The 20254-nt window shown below is 36.8% G+C and overlaps 1 protein-coding gene across 1 annotated transcript in view; it reads right to left on the bottom strand.

Annotated features, from left to right (window-relative positions):
* COL28A1 (collagen type XXVIII alpha 1 chain) overlaps positions 1–20254 on the bottom strand; it is a 158323-nt gene that overhangs the window by 87127 nt on the left and 50942 nt on the right. Inside the window, exons 14-18 of the mRNA XM_032305402.1 lie at positions 18054–18122; positions 15596–15664; positions 12032–12100; positions 8175–8243; positions 6555–6623 (exon numbers count right to left, since the gene is read on the bottom strand). Of these exons, the coding sequence (XP_032161293.1) occupies positions 6555–6623; positions 8175–8243; positions 12032–12100; positions 15596–15664; positions 18054–18122 (345 nt within the window). The remainder of the gene's footprint in view (positions 1–6554; positions 6624–8174; positions 8244–12031; positions 12101–15595; positions 15665–18053; positions 18123–20254) is intronic.

Raw genomic sequence — 20254 nt, 5'->3', positions numbered from 1 at the left:
AAATGTGAATTACTTAAATGACATAAGGAGAAATGGGCAAGCTAAATAAACCAGAAGCATTAAAAAATTGAATCAGCAATCGAAAGTCTCTAATTTCCTCTCCTTCCAAGATCACAGGCTCTGCTGGTTCCACAGGCACGCCTTACAAATTCTTTATTCTTTGAAGAACAGGTATTCCCTATCATACAAATAGTTCCAAAAAACAGTAAAAGAGGGAAGTCTACCCAATTTATTTCATGAGGTTAACAAAAGTTCAATTAAAGTCATACAATAGTAGGACAAGGAAACTAAATTGTAGATCAGACTACCCATGAATGTAAATATCATGTAAGTTTCTCATCAAGTGGAGGAATGGGGACCAGATTCAATTTCTTCCCTGACACACCTAAAAACCAAACAAAATACATGAAACAATATCTTTCAAGACACTAGATACCAAGTAATGAAGGATAATAATACCTGGGGTCAGGGAAACAAATCAGGTAAATACTGTAATTTCCCTAATTTACTGACTGGGTAGAGTTTCCCGGCCATGGTGCAGGGAGAGAGAACCCAGGGAAAGTTCAGAAATCTCTCCAGTTTAAGGAGACAAAGGTAGGAATCTAGATAAGCCAGGTATCAAAAATTCACGGACTAGATTACCTAATATGAAGAAGGTACACAGAGAGACCGGTGACGCTCTGATGAGTATCCCACTCATGTAGTCAAGTAAATACTGTTCAGCACAGTGCAAAGAAACTATCCAATACCCAGAAAACAACCCACTGGCAACAGGCCAGAAATAGCACCCACTTCCAGTGACAAGAAAGGAAATCTCACAATTCTGAGGGCATAGATTAGAGTTCTAAGAAATGTCTTGCTTCAGTAGTCAAGAAAAATTAACCCAAGACCAAATGCTCTTACCTAAGGAAAATTAAAAGCAAGACCAAGAGGTTCAAACTGTTTTCAAGTGACTTAAAAAATCCAGGAACAAGGACATATAAAGAAATACAAAGTTATATGTAGCAATATAAAAATGTTTAACCCCCCAAAAGGTAAAAATCCACAAATTTGGCATCTTGCCAAAAATTATCAGGAATTCAATGAAACTGGAAAAAAAAAATTACCAAGAAAATTATAGGTGATAGAAGAGTAGAAAAGAACCCTAAATGTTATTGTACTGCATTCATATGTTCCATATGTTCAAGAAACCAGAGGAAAGTTGAGATATATTAAATAGAGACATGAAGTTATAGAAAGATACGAATTGAACTTCTAGAGTTGAAAATTGCAAAGTATTAGATAAACCATACCTTGGATAAAATTAAAAGAAAATTAGACATCATAGCAGATTAATGAACTGAAAAAATACAGCAATAAAAAAAATTTTAAATGAAACAGAGAGAAAAGAGACCAAAAAAGAATGAGCAGAATATCGGTGAAGCAGCCAAATTTAAATAACATGGCATTGTCTGGGGGAAGGCAGAGAGTGGGAAATATTTCAAGAAACAATGGCCTAATATTTCTAAATTTGATGAAATCAATAACCCACAGATCCAAGAAAATCAATGAATCCTGAGCACAAGAAGTATGAAGGAAACAAAAGTAAAGGTACATTATAATCACATGGTATAAAACTAGTGATACAGAGAAAATCTCAAAGGTAGCCAGACATAAACAAGTAGGGAAATGAATGTGCAGATTCTAATGGATTTCTCATCAGAAACAATGCAAGTGAGAAGAAAGTGGAACAACATTTCAAACATAGTAAAAGAAACAGGAAAAACAAAAGAAAGAGAAAAAACAGAACAAAAACAGCCATCAACCCAGAATTCCATACCCAATGAAAATACAGACAAAATAAAGAGTGTTTTGGAAACGAATTTGACAATTTCTTGAAAAGCTAAATAGATACCTACCATATGACCCAGCCATTTCACTTCTAGGCACTTACCCCCAAAACTGAAAACCTATGTCCATACAAAGACATGTACATAATTGTTCAAAATAGCTTTATAATATCCCAAAGCTGGAAACAATCAAATTTCCCTCAACATAGGAATGGATGAACAAATGTTCCTACAGTGGAATACTATTCAGCAATAAAAAGAACAATAACAAAAAAGCTATCCTAAATGTTAAACATGGGCCTCAAAGTAATTTTTCTGAGTAAAAGAGAAGACAGAAAAAAAAAAAAGATTATTTGGCATGTTATTCCACTTACCTAAAATTCTAGGAAATACAAATGAATCTATAATGACATAAAGCAGACCAATAGTTACCAGAGATTGCAAAGCAGATCAGTAGAAGTTAGGGAGAGATGGAAGGATGGTATTACAAAGGGACATATAATAATTTGCTGTGGGGGAGATGATGGATACTTTAATTATTTGGTTTTGGTGATGGTTTCAAGAACATATATACACATATATGTTTTATCAAAGCTTACACTTTAACCATGTGCTTGTATTGTATGTCAACCACATAATAAATAAAATTATTTAAAATGGAAACAAAAGTCCTGAATAAAAGATTAGTCTATTAAGTTGCTATCATAAAAAAGTTATATATCATGACCAGTTGGGTTTATCTCAAGAATGCCAGGAAGGTTCAACAACTAAAAATTTTGGAAATGTTAGTATGCCATTATGAACAAGTTAAAAGGGAAACATAAAACAATTATCTTAGTGGATGCAGAATCGGATAAGATCCAATACTCATTTATAAGTAATAAGAAACTTTTGATCCAATTGAAGCAGTAGGTAATTATCTTAACCTAATAGAGGTTGTCTAGCAAAAACCTACAGCAAATGTTACACTTAAAAGTGAAATTTTAGGAGCACCTGGGTGGCTCATTTGGTTAAGCATCTGCCTTTAGCTCAGGTCATGATCTTGGGGTCCTGGGATCGAGCACTGCTTCAGGCTCCCTGCTCAGCAGAGAATCTACTTGTCCCCTTCCTCTCCTCTCTGAATGTGCTCTCTCTCTCTCACTCTCTCAAATAAATAAATAAAATATATATATTTTTTAAAGTAAAATTTCAGAAGCACTTCCTTTGAAGTCATTTCTTTTAAGCATTGCACTGGAGATCCTAGCACTGTAAAATTAAAAAAAAAAATAAGAAAAAACTAAAAAGAAAACAGTTTTTTATTTTCACACAATATGTCTATGTACACAGGGAATAAAAAAGATAGACTTTACAAACAATTATAAATAATAAGAGGTATTATCAGCTACCTGAATACAAAAATCAATATACCAAAACAAATCAAAACCCCACCACGAACAAAATACTTCCCCTAACAGACCTGCAATAGTTAATTAAAAGATGTAGAAAAAGAAGCAAAAAATTGCAAAAAATTTCTCCAACGTACCTTTTTAACTGAAAAACTAGAAGATCTTTGTGGATAAAATGACAAATATTTTCCTGAAAAATTAGTTTTATGCTGTGGTTTAAAAGACTCAATATTTAATCTAAAGATTCAATGCAATCCCAAGAGTATATCCCAATGGGATATTCCATCAGATTTGACAAGTCAATCCTAAAAGCAGTATGTTAGAGTCAAGAGTAACCAGGAAAGAAGTTGAGAGTATTTTTCCCTATTGATGATAAAACTTATTACAAATCTATCATAATCAAGACAAACAAATCATAGCACTGAAAGACATAAATAGAAAATGGAGCCAAAAAGAGAGCTCAGGCATGGATCCTCACACATAGAGAAGCTTGATGTACAACAGTGCAGCAAGGACGGACTATTCAGTAACCTGCACAGGGACATCTGGTTGTCCATCTGGGTAAAAAAAGGTCACTACGTTATACCAAATGCAAAAAAGAAACGGTAAGTGGGCTAAAGACCTAAACATTAAAAAGCAAAAACCCCAAATTTTAAGAAGAAAATATATGAGTATCTTTATGACTTTGGAGCCAACAAATGTCTAAATAATATTTAAAAAGCTCAGACCATAATGGGATAGAAATATATCAGAACTTACAACTTTTGTATAGTAAAAGGTACCCTAAGTAAAAAAGACAAGCCATAGCCCGGGAGATATCTGCAAGTAACAAAGGATTAATACCCAGACATAGAAAGAACTTTAATAAGAAAGGAAGACCAAACCTAAAAAAAATATGAATATTTACAGGAATTTGCAAAAGAGAAAAGCTGAAAGTCCATTAAGAGTCCAAAAACTGTTCAGTTACCAGGGAATAGAAATTAAAATAATGAGATGTATTTTACATGCTTCATATTGGCAAGAAAGTAGAGAAAGGAACATTTTCACATACTGTTAGAAGGAGGATGAATGGGCAGAACCATTTTACGCATTGTCCACTTTGGACAGGATTTTCATGGTATCAAAATTGGAAAATTGCCCATACCCTATGATCTTTCAATTCTACTTGTAGCATCTATCACCAGCTAGTGAGAGAAACTTGTAGTCTGACTTACACAGAAGGAAACTCATAGAATGTTTATGGCAACATTGTTGGCAAACGCAAAAAATGGGAAGCAATTTAAATGTCCATCGATAGGAAAATGGATAAATTTTAAATGAGATTTTTATACAATAGACTACCATAGAGCAATGAAAATGAATGAAATAAAGGTGTATGAAGGGTGCCTGTAGCTCAGTTGGTTAAGCAACTCCCTTCAGCTCAGGTCATGATCCTCGAGTTGCAGGATGGAGTCCCCCATCAGGCTCCCTGCTCAGTGGGGAGTCTGCTTCTCCCTCTGACCCTCTCTCCTCTCATACTCTCTCTCCCTCTCTCAAATAAATAAATAAAATCTTTTTGGGGTGCCTGGGTGGCTCAGTGGGTTAAAGCCTCTGCCTTCAGCTCAGGTTATGATCTCAGGGTCCTGGGATCGAGCCCCGCATTGGGCTCTTTGCTCAGCAGGGAGCCTGCTTCCTCCTCTCTCTCTGCCTGCCTCTCTGCCTACTTGTGATCTCTGTCTGTCAAATAAATAAATAAAATCTAAAAAAAAAAAATTTTTTAAATAAAATCTTTTTAAAAAAGGTATATGAAAACAAGACATGAGGCTGAAAATAAATATAAGGCAGAGTGATGCATTATGTAAAGTTTAAGAACTTTAACACACAAAGGCCATATGTAGCTTATGAATAAAAACATACATGGGAAAATTATAAAAACATCAAAAGAATGATAAACACCCAAATCGTGGTAATAATTATGTCTGGTGAGGGAGCACAGGGTCATGGGTGGCAGAAGCAGAGGCAGAGCCTCTAGCTATATCTGCAATGCTTTTTAGAAAAATAGCTAGAATACACATGGCAAAATGTCAACATATGATAAAGCTAGCTGTGGAATATATGGGGGTCTTCGTGCTTTCCTCCACGCTATTATGTTTGAAATATTTCGTTTTCTAAAGTCAGAGAAGCTTACAATTACACATCTAGTTAATGGCAAAACTGGAATTTAGGATTAGGTAGTCTAATTGCTGAGCCTTACTATCCTATGTTGTTTCTCTGAAATCGGCACACATATGACAACATATGTGTGCATATGTATATGTATACTGAATATATGTACAGTGACATATATGTCATAGTTAGCATATTACATGGCACATCAAAACCAATAGTGGCAGCTATTATTACTATTTATTACTATTTATATTAGTATTTGTTATTTATATTAGTAATTATATTATTATATATAATAATATAATATTATAATATTATATTATAATTATATTATAATTTGTAATATATGTTTTATGCACATGTAACATGTCTATTCTTCTTTAACAGCCACACCTGTTAAAAGACACAGGTGAAAATAATCCTAATAATGTATTTTGCTTACCTCAGTAAGTCTGAAATGATGTCATTTCAGTATGTAACCAATCTGCAAATGTACTAGGGATGTAGTTCACATTGTTTGTGTCGAGCTCTGTAATCAAGCGTGTGTTTCACGCTAACCACTCATGTCACTTCACTCTTGTCACATTCCTGGCATTCAGTAAACACATATGGCTGGTGGCTCCAATGTTGGGCACTGCATTTCTTGAGTGATTAGTAAGATGAAAAGTATTGCAGAAAACATGCCAGTTGAGGTGAAGGGCAAAAGCAAAGGCAAGAGCATGCTGAGATTAAAAAAATCACTGTGTCACGGGAATGGGGGAGACGTACTTTAGGTTTAGGGAACAATTTTCTGAGTAGGTAGCTTTTGAGCTGAGACATGAAACGTGAGCCCACCGCAAAACAAGACAAGGGAAGGACTGTTTGCTGAACTCCTACTGTGCTAGGTGCTCTGTTTTATAATATGCAGACAAGAATGTTCTTAAAGAATTGCTCTGTGTCAAAAGAGGGCCTTTGATACTAATAAATATATGAATAAAATCCAGTAGCAGTCCTCAAAATAAACTAAGATTTTTGATTCTTCTTAAACAATAAGAGTTACACAGAGCATCAAACCCTTTTCTGAATAAATATTCTTCTCTGATGAAATAACAGATGACACATGCATGACCTGTATTGCATTTGGATACCAATGAAACTTTACATAATATAACGTAAGTTATCTAATTGTTTCTGATCTGTATGGTCAGCTCACCTTTGGGCCTTGTACTCCAACTCCCACTGGTCCTCTAGGTCCTGTAGCTCCTGTCTGGCCTACTTCTCCCTAGTGAGGAGAGAGTATTTAAAGAGTATGTCATTATAGCAACAAAATAAAAATAACATATTCCTGCCTTAAGAGCTAAGCACTCCCTTGTATCAACAAAATAAGATAAAACCAAGCTTTGGGGCGCCTGGGTGGCTCAGTGGGTTAAGCCGCTGCCTTCGGCTTGGGTCATGATCTCAGGGTCCTGGGATCGAGCCCCACATCGGGCTCTCTGCTCAGCGGGGAACCTGCTTCCTCCTCTCTCTCTGCCTGCCTCTCTGCCTGCTTGTCATCTCTCTCTCTGTCAAATAAATAAAAATTAAAAAAAAAAAAACAAGCTTTATGTGCTCAATTCATATATATAAGTTGAAATATATACATAATAGATAGATGTTAATTATATTACTGATATTAATACTCATCATATATAGTAATATAAAATATGAAAAAATATTTTTAATATATATTATTTCAGTATATGTCTGTTTATAATTCAAATATATGTTTTTGCCTAACATCCCTTCAGGTGGATGGAGTTTTACCAGATTTGGAATATATAACGGTCTGGCTTAAAATATAGGCTAGGTAGAGGCACCTGGGTGGCTCAGTTAGTTAAGCATCTGCCTTCAACTCAGGTCATGATCTCAGGGTCCTGGGATCGAGCCCCATGTCAGGATCCTTGTTCAGTGGGGAGACTGCTTCTCCCTCTCTCTCTCTGCCCCTCCTCCAACTTGTGCTTTCTCCCTCCCCCCTCACCAACCTCACTCACTCTCTCTCTCTCAAATAAATAAATAAAATCTAAAAAGTTATATATAGGCTAGGTAGCATACTCAAAAGGTGTAGGGCACCTGGAAGATAGGCAATTATATCCCACAACAACTGAAATTGACACATGAGAAGTCAGAATGACTGCGAATCAAGAGCACTATCATAAGCAGAGAGAAAAACCCAAGCTTCCAATGATGAGCCCAATGCAAAAACCTCAAGGACAGTAACTTTCTGCTGCTGAACTACTTCTTACACTGCTATCCCTAAGGAGTATACTGAAAGGTGACTACAGTCAGGGTAGTATTTATTTCACAATGGTTAGTGATCATTTGAAGCAGCATTAAGGACAGTTTGTTAAATAAGAAGGGCCATGCCTCTTCCTAGGGGATAAATAATGGTTTTAATTTAGGACATAAGATGATTCCCACATTCAGAGAAGATTTTTCTTTATTTCTGACTCCATCTCTTGAATTAAATGTGTCAGGAGGTAGGCCGACTGTGGGACTGTTGGTGAGAATGGGTTAGCCAGCCCACAGGTAGCTTCTACTTCGAGAAGAGGGTCTCTTGAAACAAAGTAATAAAGAAAACAATAAATTAAGATTGTCTAAATAAATGCTTCTAAAAGTGTAAAGACTATATATTACATTAACTAAACCACCAAAAATATTAGTACCATTTGCATTTAGTAGAAATCTGATTTTTAAGTTCATTTTATCTGCTGCTTTCCCAATGCACTAGCTACTGGCCAGGAAATAGCAACTAGACTATAGATATATTAAACTCTACTCCCATTCTGAAATTTACCTTGGAACCAGGCAAGCCTTGTCCTGGAGGTCCTTGTGGACCAGGTGGACCCATAGGACCCTGGATTCCCTTTAAAATAAAATGTTTAAAAAATAGCATTAGTGAAATTAAGAAATTTGGATAAAAGTGGTTTCAGACCCTTTAAAGTGAAAATGGAATTCACATCCCAACATATATTAGTCATACTCGGTATTTGTTGAATGGCATGGCAGAGGCTGCTAGTAGAACCATAATATGCATTCTCCCCTTCTTCCATAGTAAGAGAATTGCAGCTCACCTGCATAGCTGCCTAGAATAATGACTATGTTTCCCAGTTCCTGGTGTAGCCACGTGTTGCCAAATGGACTGGATTCGAGCCACTGGGATACAAACGGAAGTGATGTGTGCAATTGCTGATTCATGATAAAGGAAGAGGCATGCATTTCCCTCCCCTATTCCCCTTCCGCAGTGGCTGAAGTGAAGACACAGTGGCTATTCTGGATCATGTGGGTGAGGAAAACACCCTGAGAAGGACAGACACCCAAGAATGAAGACAGAGCCTCTGAAGACCCCGATGAACAGCGACACCATGCCAGCTTGGAGTTCCGAATCAGACAAAATTCCTTCTCGTTAACCTATTTCACATTTTAGTCCCAGGCAGGCAAACCTATAGTCTAGCTGTCTCAATCACAATATGTAAGGATGTTAAATCAAAGGTTTGATCTTAGGTTCTAAGAATCAATAGTCTGTAGACAACGGACTAAAGAATGTCCAAACACTAGATTCCCACATTGTGGGTAAAAAAGGGGAAGGAGATAGGATTAATAAGTTCTTCTTTGGAGAAAGTAATCTTATGAAGTGTTTTCTTTGAAGAAAATGGGAGGGGTTTGGGTTGCTTCTCTCTTTACTGCATTCTAGAAAGAGTTTCGGTGAAGCCACTTATTGGCTTTGATTTCTGCCTTGGCAACACAAGGGACCTGTGTCTGACTCACACCTGCAAAAGCTAAAATGGATGGTGATGGCCAAGAGAGGGCTGGGGTTGGATCAGCCCATCTATCCAGGGTTGGTTAGGGCAAAGGCCATGCAAGGTTTTTTTTCTGTGGACTAGATATACTCTAGGTGAGAGACAGGGTTGGCCTGGAATCATTTGGAATCCTGTCCGAGAGGACCTGGAGGAGCAGTGGAATTCCAACAGAGAGAATGGGTGTAAAATAGGCTGCCAGAAAAACAGAGGCTGATGGGGAGAAACAGCTGGAGGAAGAGAGTCTATCATCCAGTCACAGGAGCAATGTAGGAGCCCCGCAAGGAAACTTACTGTCAAACATCTGTCAAGACTAGAGGATCCAAAGCCGTATCCAATAGATAAGCCAAGAAAGAACCTCCCCCTCTACTCTCATCCTTGATTTGACCTGGCAGGGATGAGAAACACATTCCTCCCCATGGACTGCTGGTTCTCCCTATAACTCATACCAGATAAATGAAGATTTAAAGGAAAGTTAATATATTGATTAGATAATTTTTATTATACAATGGAAACCATGAGTTACAACTTAGAGGTGACACTATAACTTTTTATTTCCTAAAACTGATAGGAAAAGTGTGTAACGCATTAATATTTTCTTCCTGCAGGAAGAAAAAGAAAAAACTTTCCCCCCTGAAAAATATTTAAAGGGTTGATGAGGAAAGACTAAAATTTTATTTTGCTCACACCTCACAAGCCATGCTTGTGTAAATAATGGTGACAGATACACGATTATTTTATTACAAGTGATATCCCCTTTTTTCCAGCAGGAAGATACAACTGTTTTTTACTTTTTAATTATAAATATCATTTTCTCTGGTTAATGAAGGTGAAGCAGTCTAAACAGTTTAATAAAGCTAAGGTTATTATGAGAAGGAATCATAATGTTGTTATTAGAAAAAATCTTTTACAATCATCTGTAAGTAACATGATACATAACAAGGAACCAAAAAAATTCAGAGATCCATGCATATATGTGTGCACACATGAAAATGTGGTCATTTGTATTTTCACTCCAATTTATAACAGAGTTGAAGTGGTCAAGCCTCCAAACATTTCATGAAAATCTACAGGCCCCTTGAGGCATGTTAACAACATGTTCCTAAAAACAGGAGCTCCCCCAAAACAGATGAGTGGGGGAAATCATTTCTGTAAGAGAATTAGGAAGATCTAATAACAACAGTAATTCAATGGGTAAACATGTCAAATTAAGGATAAGAAGAAAAATGAATAGCTATATAAACAGAGGTTACATTTAAGTAGGAATTAATCATCTGTCTTAAAAGGGCAAACAAATTCCTTTCTTGTTCAGAGTAGTTTAGAAATGATGCATTCTATTCAGTCTCCTATCCAGTAGGGGTCAGCTCCATATGGTCACGTCTACCTTAAAAATAATTTTCTCCTGGAAATTTGGAGAGAAAAAGGTAAGAAAACAAAAGAAGTCAAAGAGATATTTTTTTGAAGCTGAAGAACAACAACCCCCACCAAGAACCAGCATTAAAGGCAACAGGAAGTTGCAGGTGGGAGGTCCAGAATTTGCAGACCATCTGGAAAGATTTGGCTTTCTTTGAACCTCATTTTCAGCCCTATAGTGGTGACTCAGCACCAGGACCACAAGACCTAGGACTGTCCAGCCACTTCCAGGATCAAAATGTAAGCCTGGCTGAAATCAGCAAGCAAACTGCAAAGTCTGAGACTGCCTGGTGCTATACTCAAATCACAATCCTTGCATAATCGAAATATCCAGCTCTTAATTATTATCTAAACAGTTATATACAGACTTATCTTGGATTTTCCTGCATCTTAATCCTCCTAATATATTACCACTAGGGTCTCTATCAAGAGAAAGGCAATAGAAAAAGGAGAAATATCCAACTTTGTTGTTGCTTGGACTAACAACAACAACACTAATTAATTTCAAGATGGTTAGAAATAAACTCCGAGTTAATGTCAACAATGAGATTTGGAATTATCTCTCTCTCTCTCTCTCTTTTTTTTAAATCTTCTTTTCCCACTGTCCTAGATAAAGGAAGCACTATTCATTCTCTAGCAACAGAATAATTCACACCTTAATCATAAATCTTAGTCAAACTGTCTACTTTCTATGTAGGAGGACAGTCAGCATAAATTTGGATTTGTTCATCACTTTGATTAAACAAGATTCTGTAGGTAGATAGTACTGTTACATTATCTTTATATTATTTAGATCTAACAAAATTGCCCTTTTCCAAAAGTTATGGTCAGAAGATTTTGGAAGCAGCTGGAACCATGAGTGTAGAGACATCCTTAGAGAGCTTTCCTTCTTTCTGACTAAGAGAAGCCAATTGTCGTTGATAAACCTTATCTCTGATTTTCTTCTGTTCAGTAACAGTGCCCTTTAAGTTCAATAGTTACCTCTGATTCCAGTCCTTGTTTTAAGTTTAATACTTTTTTTAGATTGATCCATGACTAGGGGGTGGGAAATACTACTCCCTTGCCATTGGAAGAGAGTGAGATTTAATAATTCGCAAAGCCTTAAGGGGAAAAGACACAAATCAACAGATAAATAAACCACTGCTCCTAAGGAAACCTAAAAATATAAAATCACTCTTAAACTCTTATCCTATTAATTAGGCATGAATGCTAAAAGTCATGGCCCCAAGAAACACATATTTTATTTTTTTAATCTTTGGAAGTTCTAAAAAATAAAATCTCACAGAATCATCTTTTCCTTCCCTACATTCACTTTTGGTTGTATATTCCATTGCAATTTGACTATCAATATACTAATAGGTGTTTGCAGGCCTGGATTTCAGTGAACACCAGGACTGGGTCAGAGTTCTCTGTACCGATTGGGAAGAGAGAAAGTTCTGATTACCTGTTCCCCTTGACTCCCGATTCCAGGGATGCCCATTGGTCCCTGGGGTCCCACAGGTCCCAAATCCCCCTGTATAGAAAATAAATCAGAAATATAACAATAAACCTCATTCTTCCATATTTTGCTAATCTGAATTATGCTAAATTAAAATCTATCTATACCATAAAAGGATTCAACATAAAAAGTTAGAAAGCTCTATTTCTTTACAGTTTGTAGCTCAAGTTTGCCAAAAGAGTGAATGATATTTTCACTGTGTAGTCTTAACTGGTGAATATTTGGACCAGTTTATATTTATCAATCATTTTTCTCAGAAGGACCAAAAATTCCCAAATGGTTGTTATAATGACACAAACACTTCCTATTAGGTTTATAGTAGAAATATTTAAAAGTCTAATATTCACAGGGTCCAAGAAAGTCAGGACTTGAGAGAGAAATGTGTGACTATTTTCTGAATAACTTTTCCCTTCCACATCTTGCTAAAATACAGGTTAAAAATTAAGAAATTATCTAAGGTAAATGCAACAGAATTAAAGAATCTCACTTTTTCCTTCCATGCAAATTTGGGAAACAAAGTGAGAGTTATCAGTAAAAAGAACACTATCATTCATTCATTCTTTGTGTCTTTCAACAAATACTTGCGAGTGCCCATTATGTGCCAGGAAATCTTCCAAATGCTAGGGACGTAAACAGCCAAAAATCTCTCTTCTCACAGAGCTTACATTTTAATAGGAAAAATCAGAAGATGGTAACAAGATAAATAGATAAAATAAGTAATATGTTGAATAAGGATACGTGCTAAGGAGAACAATAAACCAGGGAAAGTGGAGAAAGCTACAGTTTTGCATAAATAATCCGGACAGGGATGGCCTCACTGAGGAGAGGGAAAGAACCAGGTAGAATCACAGAGGAAAAGCACTTTAAGCAGACCTAACATCCAGTGCGAGAATGACACCTCGCACATCTCAGAACAGCAAAGAGACAAAGAGATGCATGTTTTAATTTTTATATTTTGAAGAAGTTTCCATGCCCAACATGGGGTTTGAACTCACAGCCCTGAGATTAAGAGTCATGTGCTCTACCAACTGAGCTAACCAAGCATCCCAGACATTTAAATGTCAGTTGTATTTAGGCTCCATCAGGATCCATGAACTTGTTCTTAAACAGCTGGACAATAAACATTTTATTCTTGAGGGCCATACTAAGGTCTCTATCATAAGTCATGAACACTGCTTTGGTCAAGCAAAAGCAACCACAGACAATATCTAAATGCACCGATGTGCCTGCATTCTAAAAACACTATTTCTGGGGCACCTGGGTGGCTCAGTGGGTTAAGCCTCTGCCTTCGGTTCAGGTCATGATCCCAGGGTCCTGGGATTGAGCCCCATGTCAGGCTCTCTGCTCAGCGAGGAGTCTGCTTCCCCTCCCCGGCCCCTGCCTGCCTCTCTGCCTACTTGTGATCTCTGTCCAATAAATAAATAAAATATTTTAAAAATAAATAAAAAATAAAAACACTATTTCTAAGAATAACAGCCATCCCCATGGTTTGCCAATGCCTGGGCTAAATAAATGTTTTTATGAACAAAACCGTATCATTAAATCATACTTCACATAATATTAGAGGAGCCTGGGCTCAGTTTGTTAAGCATTCGACTCTTAATCTCAGCTCATGTCTTGATCTCAGGATCATGAGTTTCAGCCCTGCATTGTGCTCTCTGCTTAGCGTGGAACCTGGAGAAGAGAAAGAAAGAAGGAAAGAAAGAAAGGAAGAGAGAGAGAAAGAAAAGAAAGAAAGAGAGAGAAAGAAAGAAAGGAAGGAAGGAAAGAAGGAAGGAGTGAGCAAGCAAGCTGATCCCATCATTAAGACATGCCCTGGAATATGCCTCTTAGTGTTTTACTTTGTGTCAACCCCAGTCTAAATAAATATCTTAAAAGGAAATATGTGTCAATCCCCAGTCTAAATAAATATCTTAGAAGGAAAAATGTACTGGACTCAAGTTCTAGTTTAGAGCTGGATTATTCTGATTCAGAATTGGATTGTGTGTCACATGGCAGGCCCTGTGCTAAATGTTTTTCATGCTTTATCTCACTCAGTCCTCACAAGAACCCTCTGAAAGTAAGCATCCCTATCTTCCAGATGAGGTTAAGTACCTTGTATCACACAACCATTAGATGACAGGGCAAGATTCAAGTTCACTCTCTCTGACTCCAGAACCCACTCATAACCACTATTCTGCAAATATTCAATGATCACATAAGAAGGATCCTCTTTTGTGCATTATTATATACATTTAATATCTGTATCAAAACCACTCCTTTGTGTTTTACTAATTATGTATTTTGAGAGTCCTTATCTTATCACTTGAATTACACCAAAGTGTTAAACCTAATGTTAAATAGAAAAGAGCAGGAAAGGAAGAGAGAGGGAAGGGTGAGGATTTGGTGAGGGAGTCGCAAATGAAAGCCTTGTGATTACTATGTGATAATGTCCGATATTTCAATGTATTTTCTTTGCATAAGCTCCAGGTGTAAAAACAAAAATGCCATGACAACAACACCTGAAAAAGTTAATTGACTAAACTCATAAAACAATAGATCTGTTGTACTCAGTTCTCACTGCTCCAAAGGAAGAAAGTCTTATGTATTTTTAGGGTGTTTTTGAGCTGGAGCTGAACTGTTTGAATCAAGAACTACATTACTACTAAAATTTGTATAATTCATTATTTACCAGTATCTCTGCTATTTAAATACAGGTGTCTAAGAGAGACAGCTTCCAGTAAATAAAAGAAATAAGTAATTCAAAATCGATACACAACACCTATAATCATGAATATAAATCATTATTCTAATATAATATAATGTGATGATAGGCTCAGAGATCAACATATAAATGACTCCAAATGGATATGGGGTCTAACAGCATCCAATCCAAAGCCAACACTTACCTTCTTAGACATGTCCCCAAATCACCTAACAAAAGCCCAAATCCTATAAAAACAAATCTTTCATCTTCTTACTGAATAGTGATGGGTTCCCCATAGCATGTGGTCTCCCTCACAGCAATGAATCTATAAACCTAACTTTTTTCAACTATAGGTGGATCCCTTTTGTTCCATATTAGAGAGCATCAGTGCTAGCTTTCTTGAATAAGTCCTCCTATTTTAGTCCCATTTTAGGGTAATATTTTTTGAGCAAACATCTAAGGATGGACCACACGTTCTGTAATAGGGTCAAGCCAATACATTTTAAAAAACTACTTTCTTTACTCAGAAGAGGTCTGTTTTGCTATTGTTCGACTTTAAATCTGCTTAGCTGAAGATAGTTTTACTGGAAGTCAAAAACCCAAATAAATGAGACATTATTGTAAGTAAATATGATGGGATATTTTCGATCATAATTCATCCTACATAATAATATACCTTGCATATACTTGATTTATAATTAAATGGATACCTGTGTGATACGGTCATTAGGCTGAATACAGTCCATAAATGTAAACGCATAAAGAACAATGGATATAAATAATTTTACTGGCATCCTTCCTATTGTATACTCTATATGCAGTACCTTGTCCCCTTTGATTGACAGGCCTTGTAATCCTTGTGGGCCAATTGGTCCTTCAGAGCCTTTTTCACCCTGAAAGTGTGTGAAAGAAATAGCAGCATATTAATTAAAATCAGGATTTAAAAAATAGCTGAAGCATCAAAAGCATCCAAATTCACTGCTCGTTACAAATGGGTAATTCTAGCTGATCCAAACATTTGTTAACTTGCAAAAAATATGTAGTTTTAATACTCCTAGATAGGAAAGAATCTGTCCAAACAGAATACATACACAGCATCACTAAAGTTGGAAAAGAGCTCCATTCCTGATAAAAAAAATCTGGAAATGGGGAACCTAACTAACCGTATTGTACAACAAACTGAATCAATCCTCCATTTCCTTGACACTGCTTGACTAGATTCCTCACAGAATGAAAACTTCCTCTCATATTAGCATAGGAACTAATACTTGCTAATATTATACTTTATAATATCATACTTTATAAATGTTCTTTGAAAATTTGATTTTAAAACAATTCATAGAAAATCTTCTAGGAAGTTCTCCTAAGTCACACGACCTATGTGAATAGCGCTGGTTGTAATGTAAAACTCAATGAAGTCATGACATTTTGTGCATTTGGGTGAAAAGTAAACCATATAATTAATTAGGAATAGCATTCATTTCATGAGTTTATTTAAACCTAGAGTAAAATCAGAGAACACTTGCAAGAAACCTAGGAAAATGGAAAATATAGCTTTAAGTACCTCTTTACTCATAACTTATTCACTTCGGCTCTACATCAATGGAAAGTAACTTCAAATAGCACATAGAGAAAACGCCCATCGACCCTGCTGGATGGGGAATGAAGTATTGAGACTAATGGGTTCTTCTGATAATTACCACAGAGTATAATCACGTAAGTCGACCCTAAAGTAATGCTGAATATAATGGATTCTTTCTGTGATGAAATGCTGTGGGTTATTTTGAGTGAGACTGTGTCGTTGTGATATACAGTTGAACCTGTCACCAAGACTCGCCCTCAGTCTGCTTCTTAGTCTTTCATTTATTCCCTTCTCATTTACTTATGTTAAAAATCCTCACAGGTTATAAAGAGAAATAACCTTGGCTATTTGAATTTCCCAGGTTGTTTTGACTACACATAAACAGAAATTTATTATATGGCACACACACCAAAAAACCTTTAAGAATTATGTATTTAAAAACTTACTGAAATGTAGCACTAACTGCTGGCCTGTCTTCCGATAGTGACACTCTGGTTAGGTCAGGGCATTTGGACTGTCCCCTTTATCCTACAGGTTATTCCCTTTGATGATGACAAATTAAAGTTACTTAGTTAACAAGGACTTCTTTTAAAATCCAAGCCTGTAGTCATTCACAGCTTAGTATAAATTAGGTTTTAACTAATTGATCTCCCTGTAGTCGAGATTCAGGTTTTTCACAGAATCCATATTCTATATGGATCACGGCTGAAGAGGACAAGAATGAGATGATATTTTAGAGCATGAGGATGGCAGGAGAAGGCCAGATCTTAGTGACCTGACCAAACGGCTGAAGTAGAAGTGCTTAGACACTTAGAAAACAGCATGTGCCTCTCAGGGCAGTGTGTGTATTCACATGCATGTGTATTTGGGAGAAAGAATTTAGAAAAGAAGGGAAAAGGACCGCAAAATTCATTCTCGCTTACTCTTAAATGTTGTTGATGCTGCCCAAAGTGTCTTGGAAAATCATTTCCTGTGTGGTCTTTGGTAGATGCGGGGAACCAGCCCAGACCATAGGTCAGCAAAGTATAGCCCTGACAGATACCACATTGCTCACACAGTCTAAATTATTTATCATCTGGCCCTTTACAGAAGTTTGCCAACCTGGTCCAGAGGAACTTGAGTGCCCAGAACTATACATGGGAAGCAGTAGAAACATTTAAATCCTCAATTGCCGGGTAAAAGGTAAGTTTCTCACAGCATTTTGCCCCTTATGATAACAAGGTAATTCCTGTTCTGTCCGCCCACCTGTATTTCCTTCTTATTATACTAGTGACCATATGATTACAAACTGGTTTATTAGTTTCTTATCTTTGTTTCACAAAACAAAGCTGTGAAGAAATTTCTGGCATTGCTATGCTTCATAACTTCTCTTCTGGACACGAAGACACTACTTATCACTATGGTTTAAGGACTACAAAGTAAGAGAGATTTCTCCTTTCATACACCATAATTATATGAGGTAAAAGTCTGCCAAATAGTTATTTATAACTATTATAACTTATAACTATAACTGCAAATTTCACTATAGTTTCATGTTAAGGGAAAGGTACATATTCCTTTATTTAATGGGATGAAGATGGTCAAGAAAATACTTACTTCTGATAATTATAAAGTATGGTATAAAACATTTTTTTTTTAAGTTGGAAATCATGACCATGCAAGGCAAAGCATTTTTTTCATAGTACAGAAGGTATTGTTACCTTTGGCCCTGGAAATCCTTCTCCTGGTAATCCCCTCTCTCCTGGTGCTCCCTCAGGACCACGGGGACCCTGTGTAGACGAGGGAATGAGGAGCAGGAAAAGAGAGAGAAAGAGAGAATGGGGTGGGGGGGCAGCGAGAGAAGGGAGAAGGAAGGAAGAGAGGAGTGGTTATATTTTGGTTCCCACTGGATGCCGTGATATAGTCCTACTTAAGTTATTAGTGGGAATCCTTCTAGTAAACTCCACACTGATTAGTAGAATCATAGAGTGGTGAAGAATAATATTCCTGTTGCATAGCTCATTCCACTTAATTAGCACAAGATGTCCTATTCTGGTGTCCTCAAATTAGAGGAAAATGGGAATTAAGCGATGCTTCAGAATAAGGATTAGGAGATAAATCCTCTGAGGAAAGTCTAAAAATCTAGGGCTGTGTGGTCTGGACAAGGATGCAGAGTGATTAAATAATTGAAAAGTATCAGGGGAGCTCTGTGAAGAAATCAGTGCACAGCTGCTTGAAAGCACTGAATTCTGTTTACACATCTTTAATTTCTATCCTGATACATTTGGATTCAAACCTGAATTCTTTCAAGGACTGCTGGACTCTGCTGGAGGTTTATGTGCAAATGGGAATCTTGATAGCATCATTCAGGGGCAGCACGGTTTTCAATCTCAGTGATTCAAATTAAGAGGTTCAGGTAACTTGCTCAGAAGGGCACTCAGGAAGGTGACAGCTTCCCACAGAAGGAAAGAAAAACAAGAGTCTTGGGCTTTGAAGTGGATAGGAAGGAAACATACTAGTTGAAAACTAAAAGACAACAGCAAGATATTCACTTGAAGTAGGAATTTTAAAAAGGCTACAAATTCTCCTTCTCTTTATTCTTGGCCAGAAGGTCACAAAGCAAAAAAAAAAAAGAAAGAAAGAAAGAAAGAAACTAACAAGAATCTTAGAAGCACAAACTAGAGCTTTTCCTCTGGGGGATCTAAAAAGATATTTAGGGTTTGCTTGGCATGGAAGTGAACCCAAGATGATATAAAGTCTACTGAGTTGCCCAGAAACTCCAAAGCCAGCACACTGCAGACACTCTAAATGATCTGGGGCTCAATATGCAATAATCCAGGGTAATTTGAGAGGTGATTTCTCAGGAAGCCTTGTAGCAGACGTAGGCTGCAACATTTGTTAATCAGTGACCGATCATAGTTTTAGATCTGTAAACAAGAAAGCTAATTGTATGCCATGTTAATTTTTTTTCCTTTCCCTAAATATTATATATTTTAAAGACAGTCTTCTTCAGTATTTATACATTACCCATTTCATAAAAACTTTAATTAAAGGAAAAAGCTGACATTTAATTCCATTTAAATTGCTATGCTGATGGGAAACGTAGCTTTTAACAACTCAAGACCTTCATCAAAGCACTAATATCCATGACAGCTTGCTCTAATGTTAGAGCGATTAACTAGTGGAAAAATAAATATAAGCAGGAAAACTAGATTGCAAACTAAAAAGGCAAGTGCCTAGTTAACACCATGTAATTTAACAACAACAAAAAAAATTGACAAATTATTCCTCTTTCCCAATGATAAAACGAATGAAAATAACACAATTTACATTAAATGCAAAGAAGTCTTTTCCCAGTTCACTCAATTTTTTTCCCATTCATTCAGCAAATGCCTAGTGGGTGCAAGGCACTGTGCTAAGTTCTAGGAACGGCAGGTAGACCTGCTCCTTTGTCTCACAGAGCTTACAGTCTTTCATGGTAATTGAAAGCATATTACTGTGGTGTCATATGGACCGGGGTTCAAGTCCCAGCTCTGTCGTGTGTTAGCAGCGTGATCTCCAACAAAGAATTAAATCTCTCTAAAGTTCAGCATCCTCGTGATAATGGTGAAACAATAGCACCTACCTCAAGCACAGGTGTTAATACGAGGGGTAGATCAGAGAGACTTAAAGCTCTTACTGAGCACTCAATAAATATCGGCTATCCCTGTCAAAATTATTTTATTTGAATCTTGTGATTGCCAAGAATGTCCTTTCAGGGCATGTTTATGAATAGGGTAGCCGCAGAGTGAATGGTTTACGGGAGGCAGTACGGCAACATGGAGAATGGGCCGCAGCACAGCATCAACACCAAACTCTCCCTCCGTCCCTGCATTTGTAGAGTCGACCAGCCAAGGTGAGAGAGAAGACAATGGTGGCTCTG

The sequence above is a fragment of the Mustela erminea genome, chromosome 11, assembly GCF_009829155.1.
Source record: "Mustela erminea isolate mMusErm1 chromosome 11, mMusErm1.Pri, whole genome shotgun sequence".
NCBI classification, from domain to species: domain Eukaryota; kingdom Metazoa; phylum Chordata; class Mammalia; order Carnivora; family Mustelidae; genus Mustela; species Mustela erminea.
Note: the sequence above shows the minus strand (reverse complement) of the source record. Positions and strands in the feature narration are given on the sequence as shown.